The 22,850-nt window shown below is 37.0% G+C and overlaps 1 protein-coding gene across 4 annotated transcripts in view; it reads left to right on the plus strand.

Annotated features, from left to right (window-relative positions):
* Nucleotides 1–1,881: 1,881 nt before the first annotated feature.
* LOC149154749 (ARM REPEAT PROTEIN INTERACTING WITH ABF2-like) overlaps nt 1,882–22,850 on the plus strand; it is an 86,369-nt gene continuing 65,400 nt past the window's right edge. For 3 of the 4 annotated variants that reach the window (XR_016262930.1, XR_016262929.1, XM_089440881.1), the window contains exons 1-2: nt 1,898–2,335; nt 6,240–6,394. Coding sequence is in view for 1 of the 4 variants with exons in the window: in XM_089440881.1 (XP_089297007.1) it covers nt 2,116–2,335; nt 6,240–6,394 (375 nt within the window). In the remaining 3 variants the exon portion in view is untranslated. Of the gene's footprint in view, nt 2,336–6,239; nt 6,395–22,850 lie in introns of all 4 variants that reach the window. The other variant, XR_016262931.1, reaches the window with a different exon arrangement.

The raw sequence follows: 22,850 nt of genomic DNA on the forward strand, positions 1-22,850 counted from the left end.
TAAATAAATTTTCTACACATATGTAAGTCTTCAGGGTTAACATGTATATATGGGTGCATATGCGTGTAAGTCTCAAGGGTTAGTTAAACTAGTTTAACATGTCATGTGTGAGGCCATATTGACCAAAGAGGTCATGAGGTCAATTCCACCTAAGTAGCTTTAGGTTATGTGTACATGTTGTTTGTTGACAACATTATCATTCATGAAATGTGAGGAAGTAATTGAAGGATTTCCTCAAATAAGATCGTCCTTAGTACATATGCATGTATATATACAATTCTTATTATTACTATTATTATTTCAATCACATTTTTATTTATGGCATGGCACAACTTTTATTTTCATCTTTAAAGTTATGCTTACAAACACAATTTACAAATAAGGAATCTTGATGTAATGGGGAAACACATCTTTATTTATAGCATGACTAATGCTAGTTAATGAAGCTACACCACATTTAATAAATGACCATGTCATTAGGAGTTTGATTGGATGACTACATAGAGGTATCCCTACACTCGAAGGACGTGTCTAATTTTTTTGGCATCCTTAGGTTAGTTGAAGTGTTTTGCCGTGCCATGCCGAAGCCATATTAACTAGAAATGCCATAAGGTAGATTCCATTTGGAGTCATCTAGGTTATCTATATATTGTTTGTTTACAACATTTACTTTGGGTACCATTCATAAAAGTGGTTAGAAAATTTTCTCAAATATTATAAATTTACTCTTTTATTTTTATGATTTTATTTTCATTCTAAATTTATGTTTACAACTACCATTAACAACTCATAAATCTTGATGTTATTAGGGGACATCTTTATTTATAGAAAAATTTGTTAATGAAGCTACTCATAACATTTTAAAAAATGATTATATAATTAGGAGTTTGATTGGATAGTTATGCAAAGTGTTCGTGCATTTAAAGGATAGATATGGTAGTTTCTAGAAGCATATTTACATTGATCTGGTACACAATTCTTAAATTAAAAACTCTTCTAATGGAGTACTAGAGGAACTTAGGCTTGATTTATTAGAAATACATATCTTATTATAAATTGATGATCTCGATCTCTTGGAAATTTTAAATTGAGTTTTGATTAAAAAATATATAATAAATTATTTAAAAAATTAATAACTTTTTGATATACATTTTATTTATAAAATTCACATTTATATCCTTCAATATTATATAATTAATAAAATACCTTACAACATTAAACACCAAATTAAATTAATTTCTTAATTAATAAAATTTAATATTTTTATTTTATTAATATATATATATATATATATATTTTTTTAAATATGTAAAAACTTTTTAATATATAAATAAATAGCATTATAATAGGTAATTCACTAAACACATCCATTAAAATATAGACTACAAGTAATAAATTAATCCCTTAAAATTAATAAACAAATAAACTTTTATATACATAAAATGTTAGTAGTTATACAGTTAAATAATAATTAATCTCAATTAAATTAATCCATTAAAATTAACAAAAACATTGAAACATTTGTTTGCATTAACTATTAATCACTTATATATTTAAATAATTGATCTAAATAGTCTGACAGGTACTTATACATTTAAATAATTAATCTAAAGAGCCGTTGATAGATTGGGTTATACATTAAAGAATTGGTGTAAATAACCCAACAATATATGAGAGAGAGTTACATGGGTTGAATTAATGGATTTTTTTACATTTTGCTAGGGAAGAAACTGCCCTAAGGAAAAAGGGTCTGCCTCAATTTGTCTAGCATTCCTGGGCGGCCAGAGGAACCGATTCAAATCAGCCCGGAGCCAATAAAAGGGAGAGAGAGGGTGGAGAGAGAGGGTGACAAAGAGGAGGGAAGAGAAATTTTTACCAGACCCTACATCCGAGCAGGTTCGCAAAACCGGAGTAGTGTTATCAAGTAGGTTTGTTGTCGAATTCGGGTGGTTTGCACGAAAACCGCTTTGTGGCCAGCAGGAAGGAGCCTTTTCCCTCCCAGAAAGCCCAAGGTCTGGGATAATAAAGGAGGGAACAGAGACGTCTCTCCCCAGCTCTGCTTCCTTCTTGCAGGGCTGTCTGTTTTTAATAGGGGAGGAGGGATTAATTCCATCCATGGAGCGGGCAGATGCACTGGCAAGTGAAAGGAAAGGGCACAAGCGGAAACTGGGAGAAACCTCGCTGGAGACACTCGAGCCCGGTGACACCAGCAGTCCTCTACCTCAGGACGTCCAAATTCAGGTTAACAAGCTCAATTCTAGCTTCTCATGGCGGGAGGCGGATCGCCTTGTTGCCAGGAGAGCGGCTCACGCGCTTGCAGAGTTCGCCAAACACGGTAAGGCAGACATTTTATGTGTGTGCGTGTTTTTTTTTTTTTGTTCTCTAAATTTATTTTCCTACAAAGCTTGTTTATGCGGGTTGAACCTTTGCCGTAACTCTGTCTGGAACTTTGTTTTGTGGACTGTAAAGAAATTTCAAGATAACTCCTTTTATTCCGTTGTACTGTGAAAACAGTTTTGTTATCCGTAATATTCGAAAATTTGGCGTAATGTTGAAAGATTTTTTTGGATCTTTATTCCTCCAGTGTCCAAGTATTTTTTGTTTGGAGAAATATAGATTTAGATCTTTAGCGTTTTGAAAAGAACTTTGCATTTCGTGAGATTCGTAGCTTTGTCGTCACGATGAGGGAGTTTTGAACCTCGGATTTTAAGATTTCTTTTAACCCCTAAATTTATTTCCTACATTTCGAAACTAACTACTTACCGGAGAGCTTCGAAAAGTTTAGCGTCATGGACTTTTATTGTAGTCTTACTTATGCTTTATTTTGAAGTGTCTAACTCATGCTTTTTGATTTTTGGCACTGTCAAAAGAATTTCGTACACTGTAAGATTTGACCCTAGGCTTCACAGCAACAGATTGTCTGCGGTTCATACCCTTGAGTTTGAGTATTTTTTAGGTTATTTGTTTTGTTCTTGTGCTTTTGATCCGCTGCATCAGAAAAAAGAGTTTTGTTTTGTTTCAGTGATGCCAGAATAATTTGTTTCCATGAAGTAGCTGGTTCTCTTTTTCAGTTCTAGTTTTATTGTTGTTGTGTATTTTTAAGAAACGGTTATTTTATATTAATCCAAGTGGAAAACCAAGTGGAAAACTGGCCTGTACGATTGTTCTTCTTCATCAGCATTCCAAAATTGTTCTAAAAGCAGCCTATTTCTACCTTACCTTTTTCTAGCTATAGTTCTGACTACATTTATTTTGTACAGCCTCCACAAGACTCCATTATATTCAGCAAAATTACAAAACATTTAAAACAGAAACAGTTTTTGCCAACCGCAGCCTTCCTTTTCGGCTTGGAAGCTTTCCGTCTTGTCCAGCCTGTTCTGCTTCTATCTGTTGAGGGAGAGTCGTAGCCATGATCTGTTCCAGGGGCTCGTTGTGGAGCTGCCTGCACTCCAGGAGGAGGATTTTCGGGGATCCCATACACATCTTTAAGTATACCCAAAGTCACCGTGTCAACTGTTAACTCAATAAAATCCACTTTTAAAGTTAGATTGTCTACCTTTGTAGCCAGTTTATCCACTGTCAGCTGGAGTCGCTCCACCTTTGTTTTTTTTTGTTTTTTTAAATCATATCAGTTCTGTGAATTTCTGCAATGGTTAAAAGGATTTTACACCCTGCCATATATGAGGATCTGCCATCTTGGTAAATTTTAGTTTCGTTCTGTAGAAAATTGTCTTTTTTATTTTCCTTGAATTGTGAATGGAATTGTCTCAAGATATTTGAAGTTTGAACTTGTGCTGTTCTGGAAAAATCCTCTTTGTTTAACTCCGGAATCTGGAGTGTGTTTATCATTTATTCTCAATGGAACAGTTCTTTTATCCCCAGCACGTGATTTTTTTTTTATCTACCTAGAGTGATTGTTTACAATTGAAGTGGAGAGTGTTTTGGTTTTAATTCCAGAAGTTTAAATTTTTTTCATTATTTTAAATTGTCCACACTGTAAACAAAAACTAAATCTTTGAAATCCTGCTGGAAGTCGTTTTGGATATTGAGAATTTGGATGGTAAGCAATTTTCATGTCTTTGTGTTTGAAAATAGTGCTTTGAATCACTTGCTTTGTGAAAGAATTGCCTCCATGTGATTTAAAATTCAGTATCCTGTTGGAACCTCTTTCAGATTAATCTTGAGAGCACAAGCAACATTGAGTTATTAAACTTGAGAGCACAAGTAACATGGAGTTATTAATCTTGATTCTTGAGGGCACAACATTGTGATATTTTTCCCCTCCTTTGAAAATTGTGCCTCCTGTGCATGTTGAAAAGACTGTTGAGTTTCTATTTCTTGGATCTTGCAAAGCTCACTGATGAGCTAGTCACTCTAAGCTGCGTAATGTGACTGGGAATTTGGTTGCTGATGTTGGCATCTAGAAATGCTTCAAATGGGGTAGACTTACAGAATTCAAAGAGCTTTGTATGTCTGACCGCGTATGATTTTGGTTTATATGTTATAACTTACAGCCAATGGAGTTTGCAAATCTTCTTTTTAATTTTCCAAATTCAAAATGTTTGTTGAACTTGGATATCTCTGACTTTAAACGCTTATGACAAAATCTTGTCGACCTTGTTATATATACACACCTACAGAGATTCGGAGCCCAATTCTTGCATTTGGAAGTGCATTTGTTAGATTAATCTGAACTTTCAGTGAAACTCTTTACTCCTTTTCTATCCCATATGACTTCAGCTTCTAGACTGGGGAGACCCCTTGTCTCTTCTAGACATGCAGTGAGCAGATTGGTTCCCCCTAGGGCTTCTAGGAGGTTTTTTGCTCATGGCACAGCACTCAGCTTGGGTGCCACAGGGCCAATATACATCACATCTCATTGAAACCTGGCTCCTCAAAAATTACTGCCCACCAGTGTTCCTTTCGATGGCTTTGAGTGTTAGGGGAGTTTCAGTGGATGGCTGACGTTTGCCCCTCACAGACTGCACCCTCCAGTCTTCTTTGGATTCTTCAGATAAAGTTGTCAGGATTAAGCATTGGTCCCTTCTCAACAACAGATGGTGACAGAGGTTACCTTTTACTTCCCCCGGACCTTCCAATGTTTTCCCCGATGCTGATAATGAGCTAGGGCCTTGCTGTTATATCTGGCCCCTCTTTCTTTTCTTTCTTTATCCTGACATTTCTTGATCATGCCTTTTCATGTATTTCCCATGTACCTGTTATTTTAGTCTACTTTATGTTATATTTCTACTGATTGTTGTTAGTTACAGAGCTTTCCTAATTGGAAGTTTAGCCTCTATGGAGTTATCATGCAGAAGGCAGGCCAACAACATTGTGCACCCATGTTATGAACTGTTCCTTTGTGTTGGTGGAACTGAGTTAAATAAATAAATTGATGCCAAAATTTTAGTGCATTTATTAGCCATGGATTTTCCTGTGGCTTGTGAAGTTTGAACCTATTCAGCCTTGTTTGCAGAGATGACATATCTGCAAGGGCCAAGGCAACTGGTTTTGTTGCTGCTAGTTTCTGGAAATCTCTGAAATCCATATAGTATGAACCTTCTTTGCATCTATGTTTAGGGATGTTTTCTGTAAACAGCAATATAAGTAACAATTTTCCATTCGATAGTTACAGGTTGCCATAGTTTCAGTCTATAATCTTTAGAGTCACAGTGTAGCTGCCCTATTCCTTTTCATTCTGATCAAGGATAGCTATGCCATTTATACCATATGCATTTATCATGCAACTTTGAGCAAATAACACAGGTCATGATGCTAAATTGGGACAGTACTTGCTTTTGATTAACAAAATATTTTTGTATGATGGTTTCCTCAGTTCAGCCATTTTGCGTGGTCACTGTATGTACACACACTATCTGTGCTAATACCAGTACTGAACTGTATGTGCATGCGGGGTCCATAATGCCATTTTCATTATTGTTCAACTAACTTTTGATGGTTTGCTATTTCTAGAGAATGTTTTGTAAAGGTGCTGTATTATGTACATCTGAAATTCCTTTTTTCATGGTTTCGAAGTATTTTCTGTTTATTTTATTGGAATAGGGTGACTGGATGCTACACTTATTGTCGGTTTTTGCATGCTAAGTCCATGTTAATAATGATAATTTTTTAAAGAGATTTTTTGCAAGCTTATTGATTCAGTGTGGCCATATTTTGTCCTTCATGCTTTGAATGAAGATCTATTTTGGCTGGAGTTGATGCATGTTTTTTATTTGCAGAAGAGCACGTCGACATTATTGTGGATGGAGGAGCTATACCTGCTTTGGTTCAACATCTTCAAACACCTGCAGTTGGTGAGGGAGAGGGACCGATTGCTTGTGAGCACGAGGTTGAAAAGGATGCTGCATTTGCCTTGGGACTCCTTGCAGTGAAGGTAGGAAGATGATTTGGTTAATATCTTGCTTCTGTCATGTCCCTTTTTCGAGTGATCACTGCAGGGGAAACACTGATTTAATTAGATTAAATCGTGGCCAGGAGAACAAAGGGAACTTTTTAAAGTCACATTATTATGTATTTACTTGCCCATGGTATTGGCACCCATGGAATACTTACCCATGGTATTGGTATCCATGGAATACTTGCCCATGGTATTGGGATGGCCAATGATTATAAAAGGGAGCTCTAGATCATTCTTTAGATATGTTTGGATAACTGATGGATTGCTTACTTTGGCTCGTGGAGCTTGCTTGAGGGTTTATAACCTATGTTGCCAGGAAACGTGGGTTCGGGGACAGAGACGGGTACATCACTTTTTGAAACAGGGTGCATGGGTTCGTCGGGTGTGTATATATCTATATATATATATATATATATATTTTATAAATAATAATATATTTGAATTTGTGCATTTTCCAACTTTAAACATGAAAAATAAAATTTTTATGATTTAAACTTCAAAGATTTGTTCTAACTTCTAATTTCTCATGCTATCTAATTATGGCCTTGAGGCTTGTACCTATGATCCAATTATCTTCCACCTCTGCTACAAATTTGAGCACTGCCTTGTGGCATAGATTTTTAATGTGAAGGCAAATGCATCTATAAAATGTAGAATGCTCTAATGCTGTGGCTGAGAATAAACTTTAAAGGTTTGCTACAGAAAATAAATATAAATGACAACAAAATTCATAAAGAACATAGCTATTAATGACAGAGGGAGGGTGCCTTTCTGAAGAATATAGCAGCAGCTAAGGGGCACAGTCTTGAGGACGTTATTGCAGCATGAGAGTGCCTTACTTGATGGCTGCTGTGTACTGTTTTACTATTGTTAGTAGCACGAGGGAAAAATTAGAGGCAGTTACACCGTCTCTCATTCTTGTCACCTTGATAATGTTATGTAGATGTTCATACTTGAAATAAGAGTTTGCATCACTTTTCATACTTGCCCAGTAAGTTCTAGCAGTAACTTATATATTGTAATTTGTCATAACGATAAACAATAAATGTGACATGGAGGACTTCTATACAACATTGACTACTTATTTTATTGTTTCATAGGAGATCTTTATATTTGCAGTTGTTCTCAATGAATGAATTTTTTTATGCTATCCGTGTAAAAGAATTGGTAATTATTGTTGGATGGCACTGCTCATTTAGAGATATACTCACAGTTTAGTAAAATTCAATTCCTTCATGCTTGTTTACAGTAGGTAACAAACAAATGGCAAAATGCTATATTTGACATCAAAAAAATGAGAGTTAAATGGGGTATACCGGTGACTTCCAAGGTTCTTTGAGGTGCTCTAAAGCTTCATTGTGTATATGGAGCTAACGGAACAATAATTTGTCCCTTAGCATATAGAGTGGAAGGGCAGTTTTATTATTTAAGTTTCACATGATGTGGAGTCACTGTTTTATAGTCAAAGAAATACCTGCGGTCCTGCTGCAGTGCTGCACCCAAACACTGCTTGTCACAAACTCACCGCTGGTCAGGTCTCTTGTTGTGCTTTCATTTGGACTCTCTGTACCTGTCTCCTGTGCAAAAATGGATGCCATTTGGACCTGTCACCTGTGCAAAAATGGATGCCATTTGGACCTGTCACCTGTGCTCACTGTTGCGAAAATGCGAAAATGGGCGTTGTGTGCTCTGCAAATCGAGTTGCAATTAGAGTGGCGAGCAAAATGCAAAGCGAGAATGAACAAAATGTCAAGCCACCAATAAATAAAATGTCAAAATGACATTAGAGTAGGGTTTTGTGGTTTTTCATTAAATAAAAAAATTAAATTTTGATTGCCCCTTGTGCCTTAGACAAACCCACCAAGCACCCTTTTTCGGGGTTCACCGCACCCGATGCATGAAAAGAACCCATTTCAAGTTTGCGAAGTACTGGGTTCTTTAGGGTTCGTCTTAGAGGTACCCGTTCCAACACCCAGGACGTGGGGACGGGAACCCGGTGCGGGTTTGAGAACTACACCCGTGGGTTCGTGAACCCGTGCAACAAAGTTTATAACCGAAGTCACCTGACACGGGGATTCAGGATTCGTAGGATACAGGGATTTGAGTGTCGGATTCGGACTCGTTGACCCCCCAGAACAGGACACATAGGATTCGTTATATATTATTTTATATATATATATATATATAGATATATAATTAGATATTTCTTACACAAATTCTCATTAATGATACAAATTCATTGATTTCAAACATAGATCTTCATCTAGATGTTGGTTTTACTGTTTACAAAGTAAGTTAGTAACATTATAGCATGCATAGTACATACAAAATTCAAATATTTGCATAAACCTTCACAAACCTCATAAACCCTCACAAACCTCATAAACCCTCTCTCATAAATCTCATAAACTCTCTCTCATAAACCTCATAAACCCTCACTTTTAGTTTTTTGGGATTTGAAATCCAAAACAGGGACACGACCGAGATTCGATGGTGTCCCATTTTAGGATTTGAATTCCCATTGAATCATGTGGGATTCGGACACAGTGCCTGTTTTGGACGAAACCGGTTTCATAGTTTATAACCCTGAGCATGATGTTATTCGATCGAGCAACTAGCCACCCTAGTTGATTAAAAATAACGATATGTTCTTGGATATTTCCACAGTTATTCATGTTGATAATATTTTCCGTAAGAGAACTGTGTATATGAGTTAGTTTGTCTCCTTAAGGCCCCTCCTTTCCCTCACTTTTGGTTTCTAATCCTATTAGCAGTAATTATTATAGCTAATTATTTTGATTCTTTACCCCTTTTAATTTTGGATGTTATTGTAGAAAATTTATGCCCTTAACCCAATTTACGCCCTTAACCCAATTTACAAGTTTGCATGTGTTTGTTTAGGCCCAACCCACATGTTTTGTCAAGCTGATTAAAAATAAATATATGTGCTTGGATATTTCCACAGTTATTCATGTTGATAATATTTTCCATAAGAGAATTGTGAATATGAGTTAGTTCGTCTCCTTCAGGCCCCTCCTTCTTTCCCTCTCTTTTGGTTTCTAATCCTATTAGCAATAATTATTATGGCTAATTATTTTGATTCTTTTACCCATTTTAGTTTTGGATATTATTGTAGAGAATTTATGATCTGCACCCTTAACCCAATTTACAAGTTTGCATGTGTTTGTTTAGGCCCAACCCACATGTTTTGTCAAGCTGATTAAAAATAACTATATGTGCTTGGATATTTCCACAGTTATTCATGTTGATAATATTTTCCGTAAGAGAACTATGTATATGGGTTAGTTTGTCTCCATCATGCCCCTCCTTTCCCTCTCTTTTGGTTTCTAATCCTATTAGCAATAATTATTATAGCTAATTGTTTTGATTCTTTTACCTCTTTTAGTTTTGGATATTATTGTAGAAAATTTATGATCTACACCCTTAACCCAATTTACAAGTTTGCATGTGTTTGTTTAGGCCCAACCCACATGTTTTGTCATGGTGATATAAATTTCAGTATGCATTTATTGTAAACATTAAAAGAGTACTTCTACTATTTTTCACTTTCCTATCAACATGTAATTAATACAAAATTTAGGCAAGCATTCACACATAAGACACTTATTTTTGGTAAAGTTGAACCCGAAAAAACACCAAAGCCTCTTGGGGAAAACCGGTCTTTAAAGGAGGATTTTATTGCTTGAGAAATTTAGAATAAGTACATAAAATAAACACAATACTTATCTCCCTTTTTTGCTATAGCATTACATGCAAATTTTTGGAAATTTGTGCCCACTGTAATTTTCAGATTTTCACAAAATTCTTCTGCATTTTCTCATAGCTCAGCTCCTTGGAATTTGTGCCCAAAATTCTACTTTGAAAATTGTGCAAAAGGTGGCTTGAAATATGTGCTGAAGGCATGATAATTCATCTTGAAAATTATGCCTGTCTGTTGCCTCGAAATTTGTGTTGACAGTGGCCGTTATCCCAAAAGTCATGCCTTGTATTTTGGGTCTGACAACAGAAAAAACCTCCTTGAATTTGGAGTTGTTTTGCTCCTCGAATTTGTGCTGCAACCCTTCAAAAGTCGTGCCTCCTAGCTTCGATTTTTGTGCCTATTGTAGCTTCTCTTCTCCTCAATTTCTGTGTTGCTGTACGACCTCCTCCTCTAGAAATTTGAGCCTCCTTCTCCTTGCTGCAATCTCTCTTTTGTCTCCTTGGAAAAGATTGATTCCCTAAATCTAGGATCCTATGGTTGAGATTTCTTCTTCAAATCTCAAGATTTGTGGTTGAGATCAATTCTTCCAAATGACCCCCCCTCATAAATTGGCTTCATCATTTAAAAGTCTCCTAGTACTTTTTTCAAGGTGTGTACCTTTTCTATTTTTTCTCATAAAGTGATTTTTCATGTCATTTTAATATTAGAAAAGTACACTTGGTACTTTACACACAAAGTCACTTTATAAAGTACAAGTGGGTTTAATATTAGAAAAATTACATGGTTCACACTTCTAAGTACCTTTTCCACCCATGACATTAATATAATTCATAAAAGTCATTGAGACAAAAGTAATTAATGTGTTCACTAGGGTAAAAGGGATGAAAGCCTAGAAACACCTCTCCTTGGTACTATTTACCAGTGTTGATAATATCGGTATCGGGAAAATATCGGCGAGGGTCCGGAAAATATCTTATCGGAAATATCGGCGAAAATATCGGCAAAATATCGACAAATATCGGCAAGCATAAAAAATGCATAATATATTCATTTTTTTCAGATTTCTAAACATATAAAGCAATAACAACATGAACTAAACACATTGGCACATAAATATGAAGAAGGCATTGATATGTATGATGTCAAATAGAAATGATACATCAAACTTCAAAGGCGATACCAAATCCTGCTGATCCCTGATAGTGATAAATTGATAATTGTCCAATCAAGGACTCAAACAAAATGTTAATATAGTTTAATGTTAACACTGGTGGTGGTTTGAGCTATGGTTTTCACACTTGTATCCCAACTCTCAACTCCTTGCCATCCATTCAAATTTCAATTCCTAATTAGGCCGATAACTTTGTTTTCAATTTTTTAATAAATGTTTAGATAAATTTATTTATATAAATATAAACGCATTATTATAATCTTATAATTTTATATATTAAGATTTTTCAAACACTTTCATTTTTATTAGGTAATGAATATTAAATTTTATTAATTTTATATTAAAAATATTATATTCAGTTGATACATATAAGTAGTGATGTTATGAATAGAAAATTAAAATAATATTATAATTTTTCAATATTAAATGATAAAAACCATTAACTTTTCTAATTATAGGGAATATAAAATTAATTAAATTTCATATAATAATATTATATTTAATTCATACATATTAACATCATTATTACAATAATGCATCCAGATTCCAAACAATACGTTCACGTCCAACAATATCATTGTTCCTCAATTAGAAAATAAATATTAAATAATGTAGGGCTTCAAGTTGTGCCTTCAGCCTCATTGAAAAAAATGGAAGGGCAGTGTTGTATCAATGACATCAGAAATGAAATTCCGGCAGCATTTTGATGATGGCGAATAGGTGTTGGCCAGCCAAATTGACGCGTAGGCATTCACTAGGGATTAATGAGTGAAATCCCTTTCCAAATAAAATTCAATAGACGGGATTTGCTTATTTATTATTCATTCCCATGAAAGGAGAGTGATGGAGTCGACTGTGTTTCCACATTATCAATTTGAAATGCAAATTTTTGCCGTTCATCATAGCAGCAGTTGAGATGGCCAGCTTCGTTTTACCAAGAAATTGTGATTTGAAATGGTTGTCAAAGGGCATTTCCAGCTCTCACGAAAACAAAATGACGTGCATCGAAAACTGAAAAACCATTTTATAATTCGTCGATACAACCTAACCAGCGATATTTACCCTCGTCTCGCGATTTTTACTAAAATATCGCCGAAATTTCGTATTTCTCGCGCGAAATTCAAAACTTGAAAATATCGCGATTTTTCGGGGGCGATATTTCGGCCCGTCGAAAATATCGCGATATTTGCGAATATCGCCGATTTTTCGGCGATATTATCAACACTGCTATTTACAACACTCTCTCTTACCGAGGAAGGTGTTGCTCACCACTCCCATCCTGTCTCTGAAGAAAACATGCTGGCCTCTTGGCAAAGACTTGGTGAGAATGTCTGCTACCGGTCCATCAGTGGATATATACTCAAGCTTCATTGTGACTCGCTTAACCCAATCTCCGATGAAGTGATATCTGATATCTATATGCTTTGATTGATCGTGAAATTCTAGATTCTCAGAGAGTTTAATACAACTTTGATTATCATAGTAAATCGTAGTTGGTCTCAACATTTGACCAAATAAACCATGAAGCATCTTGCAAAGCCATAATGCCTCGCACCCTGCCTGACTAGTTGCCATATACTCTACCTTTGTGCTGCTCAATGGCACTGACTTCTCTTTCCTGTTGAACCATGACACAATTGCTAAGCCTAATGAGAAACAACATCCATAAGTACTGTTCTGGTCACTGACACTGCAAGCCCAATCTGAGTCTGTGCAACCAATCAATCTGACTCCATCACCTCTGACATAGTCCAAACTATGATCCACTGTGCCCTGTAAGTACCTCAACACATGTTTTGCAGCCACCCAGTGTACTCTATTGGGCTCCATTATAAACTGATTCAATGTGTTGATTGCAAAACAAATATCTGGTCTACTATTAACCAGATACTTCAATGAACCAATCAGTTGACGATACAAAGTGGGATCCACCAACTCGGAATCAACATCATGCAACTTCTTCCAGTTGGTGATCATAGGAGTAGCCATGGACCTGCAACCATCCGTACAGAATCTCCTCAAGGTGTGCCCATCCTCCTGCCAAACCTCCAACCCCTGAAAGTAATGCATCAACCCCATATCAGTCATATCAAACTCTAAAGCAAGATCTCTCTTGCAGTCTTGGATGAGTTTGTCCTCCCTTGTAATAAACAAGTCATCCACATACAGTACCAGAATGAGTGGATCGTCACCTTCTAAGATAAAGTATAGGTTCGGATCTGCATCACTCTTTTGGAAACCTATTTGTTGCAAGTAGGCATCTATCCTCTCGTACCATGCCTTCGGTGCCTGCTTTAGTCCATACAAGGCTTTCTTCAGCCTACACACATGAGACTCCCTCCCATGCAATTTAAAGGCCTTAGGTTGCTCAATGTACACCTCCTCTTGTATAACACCATTGCGAAAGGCGGTCTTCACATTCATCTGGTGAATCCTCCATCCCATCTCAGCTGTTATAGATATCACTGCTCTAATGGAAGTATAGCGAGCAACCAGTGCAAAGGTCTCCACAAACCCCTGCACCACAAACCGAGCTTTGAACTTCTCCACATTGCCATTTGCAACATGTTTGATCTTGTAGAGCCACTTGGAAGTCACAATTGACTTCCCATCAAGACGTGGCACTACTTCGCAAACATCATTCTTAATGATAGAGGCATACTCCTCGACAATGGTATCCCTCAAGATCTTTTGTCTAGCAGCCTCCTCGAAACTAGTTGACTTTGTCTCCACAACGCTACAAAGCCACCCAACCTCTCTAGTGGTCTGCTCTCATTCACTGACCACTTGGGTCTCCCCACTGCCTCTTGAGCCTCTTTCAGGGTCTCCTGAAGCCATATTGGCTTCCACTTCCTTGCAATAGTCATCTGTGGTGGCATGGGAAAATCCTCAATTAGTGCCTCTCCTCCAGGTGAGGAAGGTTCTGAAATAACCAATGGAGATCTTGAACTATGAGATATTGTGCCTGATGAACTTGCACTAGGTGATCCGGTACTAGACGAAACTGTGCTCTGTGAACCGGTCACCCTTGAAGAAGGTGAACATCCGGATCCTGAAGTACAACCATCTTCCTACTCTCATTAGAACTCTGGTGTAGGGAGACTAAGGGCTCCCACATCTGATATGCATATCTCATCCTTGAAACATGAGGGAATAAATGGTCCTTGGTGGCACTTAGAAGGATCCTCTTTGCCTTCACATTTTTATTGTTGAACTCCACCAACTAAGCTGGATTAGTGGGTGCTTGCACAACTGCTTCAACAACATCCCACACTTCCATCTCCTTGTTGAAAAATGTAACTAGGTTCGGTCTTCATTTAATGTATTTGAGTCATCATGAAATGTACTTGTCAAAAGAATAAAGAAAATAATTATTATTATTGTAACAATGACTTATTAAAGCAGGGGCTTCATGCTTGGGTCATCATTATATTAGTCAAAGTCCCCATTGTGGACTCTTAGGATTAATATTAAGTTTATAGAGTCATTATATATTCAAAGAGACCCTTCTTGGGCTTTTGAATCATGTAAAAAGGTTTAGTATTGAGTCAAATATGATTTATGTATCCTCCACACCAAGTCGGCCTAGAAGAGATCAAGTCAGCCTAAGGACACCAATTCGACCTCCCTTGAAGCCTATAAATAGAAGCAAGTCGAATTCATTTGGAGCATCTCATCTCAAGCTAGTTCCATATCTCTAAGGAAGCTAGAGAAGTGCAGAGGGGTCTAAGGAAGCTAATGGAAGTGTGAGTTGGGTGGAGTCTAAAGAGAAGAAGAAAATTGAACTTTTCGTGCCTCTCTCTTTTTGTTTCATGCCCTAGTTTGGGAGATCGAAGTCGTCCAAGTTTCGATGATGCCGGAAGCTGCTACATAGTCGAAGTTGTTGGAAAAGAGGTTGAGGATCTGGGAGGCTGACTTGGTGTGGAGGGAAGGTTTGGTCTTTGTCTAGGGTGAAGAGTCTCAAATTATACTATTGAAAGGAAGAGAATTTTGACTTGGTTTTCCCCTCGAGGGGGGTTTTGCCCTGGCATAGTTCCTACATCTCGTGTCTATTGTTTTGTGATCTTCGTACACACATAATATGGTAATTTCTTGATGAAAGATAAGATAATAAAGAAGTAAAAGAAGCCAAAATAACTCACAAGTAATTATCAAGAAAGGAGAATCAAACCCTAATCTATTTGCATTGTTTTTCCAACATGGTATCAAAGCTAAGGTCAGGAAAAGTTGTAGATCACTTTGTTGGCATGGATTCTCCCTCTTTGATGAACTACATAAGAATGGGTATCAACACTATTGGAAGTTGGGTCAAGGTGGTCATCCATTACTTATTCAACAAGGTCAAAATTCAAGGATTCTTGGCTGCTATTACAGGTTGTCTTAATGATGACAATGCATGGATCATTGATAGTGGAGCATCAACAAGGTCAAAAGTCAAGGATCCTTGGTTGCTATTACAGGTTCTCTTAATGATGACAATGTATGGATCATTGATAGTAGAGCATCATGACACATGACAGGAGAAAGTATTCAACTTCATACACTATCAAAGGAGCCATCTTCTCATGCAGTGGAATTGGGTGACAACAAAAGCTATGCTGTTAGAGGCCTGGGATCAACATTGTTGAAGTTGGAAAATGAATCGAAGTTACACCTCAACAACATTCTATATGTTCCAGGTTTGAAAAAGAATTTGCTTTCTATTTCTTGCTTAGAAGATAAAGGGGAAAGAGTTGCTTTTGTTGATGGAAAAGTATTGGTTTGGGGTAAGGACTCTAACATTAATAAAGCTAGGGTTATTGGAGTTCGTGAAGGAAGCCTTTATAGATTCATTACACCACCTCCTCAAGTTTTGGTTCATATGGAAATCAGTGCCATTGAACTATGGCATAGGAGGCATGGTCATCTACATTATAAGGTCATCCCTAATCTTAGTCAATTGGTTCATGGTATCTCCAATATGAAGTTAGATCATGAAGGTGTGTGCAAGGGATTCTCTTTGGGAAAACATACAAGAGAACCATTTTTGGATAGTGAAACTAGGTCTAAAGAGATATTAGACCTCATCCATTCTGATGTGTGTGGACCCATGTTTGACATGTCACTTGGAGGTCATCTCTACTATGTGACATTCATTGATAACCATTCTAGAAAGACATGGCTCTACCTTCTCAAAACAAAAGATGAAGTATTTGATAAGTTCAAGAAGTGTAGGTCCGAAGTGGAAACCTTAACCGAAAGAAAGATAAAAGCTCTAAGGCCTGACAATGGTGGGGAATACACTTCTAAGGAATTGATTGCATATTGTAAGGAAGCAGATATTAAGAGGGAGCTCACTGTTCCCTATAATCTCGAACAAAATGGATTGGTTGAAAGAAAGAATAGGTCAATTGAAGAAGGCATTCAAATTATGCTCCTTGATCAAGCTACCAAAATTCTTATGGAGAAGCAACAATGACAACGGTATACATTCAAAATAGAAGTCCTCATAAGAGTCTTATAATATTACACCCAAAGAAGTATTCACAAGAAAGAAGCTTAGTGTGGATCACTTCCGAATCTTTGGAAGTCTAGCGTATATCAATGTTTCAAAGGACAAGCGAAAGAAGTTGGACTCTACAAGTATCAAGGGAATATTCATTGGATATAGTCTTGACTCTCTCCGCAAAAGCATATAGAATCTACATAAAAGAAGGAAGACACGTTGAAGTAAGCAGGAATGTCATATTTGATGAAAATCAAGCATACAAGAAATGAAAGGATATTCCTATTTATTCTGATGACGAAGAAGTTCCCATATTTGAAGAAGAAGTGAAGAAGAATCACAAAGCCATATAACTATATGCACAACAAATTAACACACAAAAATTAAACTGGCGGAAAAGGCAGAGAGCCATCATGTGGTCTCTCATGCTCATGTAATTCATATTATTCAAATAATTTAATAATACATTTAAATACATGAGTAAATGGTCTTAAGATAGTGCATCTTTCTTAGACTCACTTGGTTGAGACAATTTCTCAACTTACACACTAATTTAGGAGAGCTAGTTGGAGAGAATCTCTCATCCAAACTAGACTCCTTAGTTTGAGGAATTCTCATGATTTTATTTATTTAATTTAATAATTGGATTCATTATTGATTTTTAAGAAAGTGAGGCTAACATTCCCCCCCTCAATGATAAATCCAAAACGAACAAGGAACCATTTTCCAAGTTCTCAAGTTGATCCTCAAAAAAACATTTGCCTGAAAAACCGCCAAAGCTGGATGCTGAAAAAACTCAAATCTGAAGAGAACATGAATCAACTGCATGCCTGATTCATCTCTGAATGTCGCTTGACAACTCCATCTTGTGCCAAGCCACAAAAGGATCCAACTGTCTTTTGCTTGAAAATAACATCCAGTGTCCACCGACACAATTTGATGAACACCCACTGGCGTATTTGCTGATGATGATCGGCCACTGGCTGATGAAAATGCACACTGGCCCTTTCGCTGATGTTGTCGAGACTTTCAGTCTGACAACCACTTGTCAATTTCATTGACATTTCCCTCTTTGTCAGCTGAAAGGAGAGGCAATCTTCTCCAAATTATATCTGAACTCCTCCCTTGTAGGTGGAGGAGTATTTCACTGGTGTACTCCCCCATTCAACTGCGCGAGAGTACCATCTTCATTTGACTGTTGGCTGCGATATGTGTGAGTGAATCCGATTGTAAAACTTGTACAATCTTTTGGCTGTGGATGACCATTCCTAGGGATCAATCCATGAATAATTTATCTTCAATCTGGCTGACTGTCGTTGGTTGCAACATTTCTCTGATGTATGATTCTTTTTGCCACAATGGTGACAAGGATGGAGATCAAAACACTGATATTCCAGATGACCGGTTCTTTGACAATGATAACATTTTGGTTTGTCTGCAACTTGAGTTTGTGTGCATTGACGTCGGTCTGCAAGTCGCTGAGAACTCGCTGAGGTGATTTGTTCAAGTAATCCGACACTAACGAACTGAATGGGCTTTGAATAATCAGGGATATGTAAGTTGTCGTTATCTTTGACATATCCTATGCTACGTCAATTTCGATTACTTTGAATTTCTTCCCATTGCTTGATGATGGGTTTGGAAGAAAGTTGAACTGGAACAACTTCAACATTTGAAGCTGGTTGGATGAATGAAGTCGAATGATCAACTCTCTGGATTGGTCAAAGAATTGGAAGCAACATGCTTCTCTTGCAACTCATTTCTCTGCAGTTGCGACTCCAGTTGAAGGAACTCAATCGTTTCATGTGCATGTTGAATATGCACTTGAATGTCAGCAAGAGTGGTTTTGTTGATGTGCACCATGTCACCGATTGATGATGACATTAAATTGTTAATAATTTGGGACCACTGAATGTGTATCGCCATGTTGCCTTGCTTACTTTGAAGTCAGGCTTGCTTGTCGTAGAAGTCGTGCTTGAAAAAATTGCTCACTTGAGTCGATCACTAAAATGACACGCTTGCTTGTACTGGTTGTTGATTGTTGATGCTTTTAAACCAATGTTGTGAAAATCGCGATCAGGATTAAATTGGCACGGGGAACAAATCGGAAAAAATCGGAAAAAATCGTTTGGTACAAAAATATTCATTTTTTTTTTTTCAAATTTTTTAATATCTAAACCATCTACAACATAAAATAAATACATTGACACATAAATATGATAAAAAAAACTAATATATAAGATGTTTAATATCATTTTTAGCGCTAAAATCACACATAACATTGAATCATGTCCTGAATAGTAAGTCTTGACTCCTGAGTCCCAACTCAGCCTCAAAATATCAACAAAAAATATGATAATGTATCTTATCATGTCATATACAATAAAATGAAAGTCTAATCCTATTGATTTCCTCTGCCCCTCTTGTGAGAAAATGCCACAACTTTCCCTTTCCCTCTAGATGTAGAGGCTGGTGCCTGTGCTGGTGGAGATGGCAGTGGAGTCTGATGTGCTCTAGAAGCTGAAGAACTAGAAGTAGGAGCTATAGGAGGTAGACCACGTCCTCTACTGGTGGCAGGGGTAGCCCGGGCAAGTGGTGTCACCTGGAAACATTACAATCTCCCAATCCTGAAATCCTGAAAAACTGATAAGTCTGCTGGATTTTAAATGAAATCTAAAATTCTACTTTCTCCATATGAAATCCAATGAGGCTGGAACCACTCTCAAACATCCTGAGTCATTTCATGGTAATGTTAAAAATTTAAGTAAAAGGATGAAAATGAATATTAAGGAGAATGTCACTTTTACTTTAAGAATTTAACATTACCATGAATAGCATATCCATACTAGGGCCTAGACTTGATCATTAAGCTGCCCCACTCAAAAATTATTTGTTTCTTTAAAAAAAAATTGCATGAAAAAACCCAAAAAACGTTATAAAACTATGCTGTCGTGACCCCCGACGATTTTTTAAGTTTTTTATCGTGATTTTTTCATAAAATTGCGCCTTTTTTTTTTTAATCAGTAAAAATCGGCAAAAAAAATATCGGCGATTTTTTCGTATAAAAATCGCGATTGGATCAGCAGAAGGAAAAAATCGCGATTTTCACAACATTGTTTTAAACACTTGCTTGAACTGTTGATTGTACGCTCGCTTAATGACGATCACTTTGCTTGAATGAAATGTTATGAATGCTTTAATGAACTTTACATAGGTTCGCTTGTTGTAGATGTCGTGCTTTGAACTTTCGCACTTGATTTTGACGCGCTCGCTTGCTCGGTTGTTGTTATGAACACACTCGCTTGCTTGATTGTACTTGCTTGAAATACTTGTTGTCTTGAACTCTTGTGTTTACTGCACTTAGTGATGCACTGAATGTGCTAAAAAAATGATGGGTGTCGAACACTGTCGAAATTGCACCCAAGAGACAAATGACAAGTTCAATCTTGATGACTCAGTTGAAGACTTACTTGACTTAATGTATTCACCTTAACAATTCAAATTAGGGTGTCGGTTACAACTGAGAATGCACCCACACAATATAGTTAAAAAAATGTTTATCTACAAGTGATACAAAAAGTGTTGATGATGTTGATGTCGTCTTGGCTTGAAATGCTTGATTTTGTAGCATCCTTAACTTGATTGCTTTGATTACATGATGTGAAATGTTGTTGCTGAATATTACTTTTATCAAGTCGATGATGTGACGCTTTGTGCTTATGAACTTAATTGATTATGGGAGCTTTGATTTCAGGAGCTTGATCGATGACTTGTTTTGTCTAAGCATAATAAAGAGAGTGTTTTACAAATTGGACTCAAATCATGCAAGCACGTTCACGACACGGAGTGTAACTATGATCCCCTAATTCAATTTCGGGCGGATCGAGGACACGATCACCACAAAAAGATATGTTTTTATTAACCTTCAAGATACATGATCATGACAATGTCTTCAGTGAGGCGTCTCAAGCATAGACTGAGAACTCCTTGGCGTCAAATTGTCTTCAAAAAATTGCCTGTAGTGACTCAATCACTCTCAAAGTAAAAGATAACTTTGGATTACAAAAATGTCTTTCACCTAAACAAATTCACTTATCGCTCCAAATTTACAAAAGATGCACTTTATGATTCCACAAAATCACTTATTACTCCATTATAAAAAAATCACTTTACTTCAAAAATAATTTTATGAAATCACTTTAAGCATAAATTACCTCTATCTTTCAATGCCCATAATTTGGGCATTTTCCTTGAGGCTCTTGTTTATCCACCAAGCACCCCAATCTATATTGATGTTGGAGAGATATATGGTGGTAATCATAAAATGGCTGAGCTTGCATCCCGGTTTCCAACATTGATAAGAAAGGACAAATTAGCTTATGCAGAGTTGACTCCTTTCATGTCGCATGCAACCCAAATGGTTGCTATTTCTCCTCTTCGATTGAAAGAATTTGATCGAGGTTAGGGGTTCGATTTGCCGTGCGTTGAATCAGAAATCGACTGAAGAATTAAAAGCTTTGCTTGAAATTCAGAGCACTTTTTGCCATATTTGCCTCCAAACGCAGTATTTTATGATCCCTATAAAAATAGGCAACAATAACAAAAAAAAATACTCACGCAGGTCCACACAACATCGTCAAACACATAGCTAGGCTCCAAGTCTCTTCATGCAATTCGACATAGCAAACTGCAGTGGCCACACCATGATTGTATACAAAGGAAGATGCTCCACCATATGCAAATGTCAATTATTGTGGTCTCACACTGGTTTGGTAGTAAGCTACTCTTTAATCCAGTCAAATGGTTGAATCATTCAGACAGCGACAGTGCTAGCAACAACTCCCCACATAGCAGCAAATCCATACAACATATTCCCCAGCGACACATAATTTATGCAACGATTTGTAACGTAATTCTTGGTTTATCATTTGGCATTAGAAGCAACCTTGGGAGGTCGAATTATTGCACAAAAGGAGGGCCCGAATTCCTTGTCATAACCTCGCTCCAGAATTGGCAAAGGATTGAGCTGCTTGGGTTGCTGTAACACATCATTGTTCCAAAAACAAATTGGGCTGTGCATGAAGGGTGGAGTTGAACAATCAAATCCCCAACCATCATTCCGCCAGGACACATTGATGCCACTCTCAAACAAGGGATTGAATTGCAGATCACTGTGGCAGACTTGTGGATCGAATTGTCCTATCTCTGTATATAAGGAGGGCCGAGTTATTGGTAGCTACATCACTATAAATTTCGGAGGAGGCCAAATGGTTTGGTTGACAGGAGGGGATTGCATTTCAAGGAGACAATTGATTGCCATGTTCAGATCCGTAGCTTCTCTTTAGAGACATCCCTGTAGCGGTATATTTGGTTTTCAATAACATTTCCAAATTAGCACAATCGAGCTCTGTCTTCTGGTGTTAAAACCCAGGTGTATTCTCTGCAAATAATATTATAATATTTGGCAATTGTTCTTAATAAAAAAGCCTGAACTTCATGATTCAACTCTCAATTCGAAAGCTTTAACCAAAAATGGCATGCATCCATAACCTCTCTACGCTTTGCTTCTCCACTCGCAATGTTGCAATGTTGGAAGTGGATGATCCAGAATCTTTTGCTCAATTGGCCTTGGGAGAGGCATTTGGGATTATGCCCCCAAAAGAAAAGCTTGATGTGGATATTACTACACGCATACGTATATATGATGATGGTCCAAATCGCAGTTTGCTTTACATTGAAATAACCGATCGACCATGAGTTCTTCGAGCTGAACCCGCCTATATGATATGACCAAACTAAACAATAAACCTTCTTAGAACCCTTGTCTAAACTCGATATCTCCAACCCAATAGCTCTGATACCACATGAACAAGAATCACAAAGCCATATAATCATATGCACAACAAATTAACACATAAAAATGAAACTGGCGGAAAAGGCAGAGAGCCATCATGTGGTCTCTCATGCTCATGTAATTCACATTATTCAAATAATTTAATAATACATTTAAATACATGAGTAAGTGGTCTTAAGATAGTGCGTCTATCTTAGACTC

Source organism: Pinus tabuliformis, chromosome 9, assembly GCF_031772625.1.
Source record: "Pinus tabuliformis cultivar Carrire ecotype Pingquan chromosome 9, CPIR1, whole genome shotgun sequence".
Lineage (NCBI taxonomy): Eukaryota > Viridiplantae > Streptophyta > Pinopsida > Pinales > Pinaceae > Pinus > Pinus tabuliformis.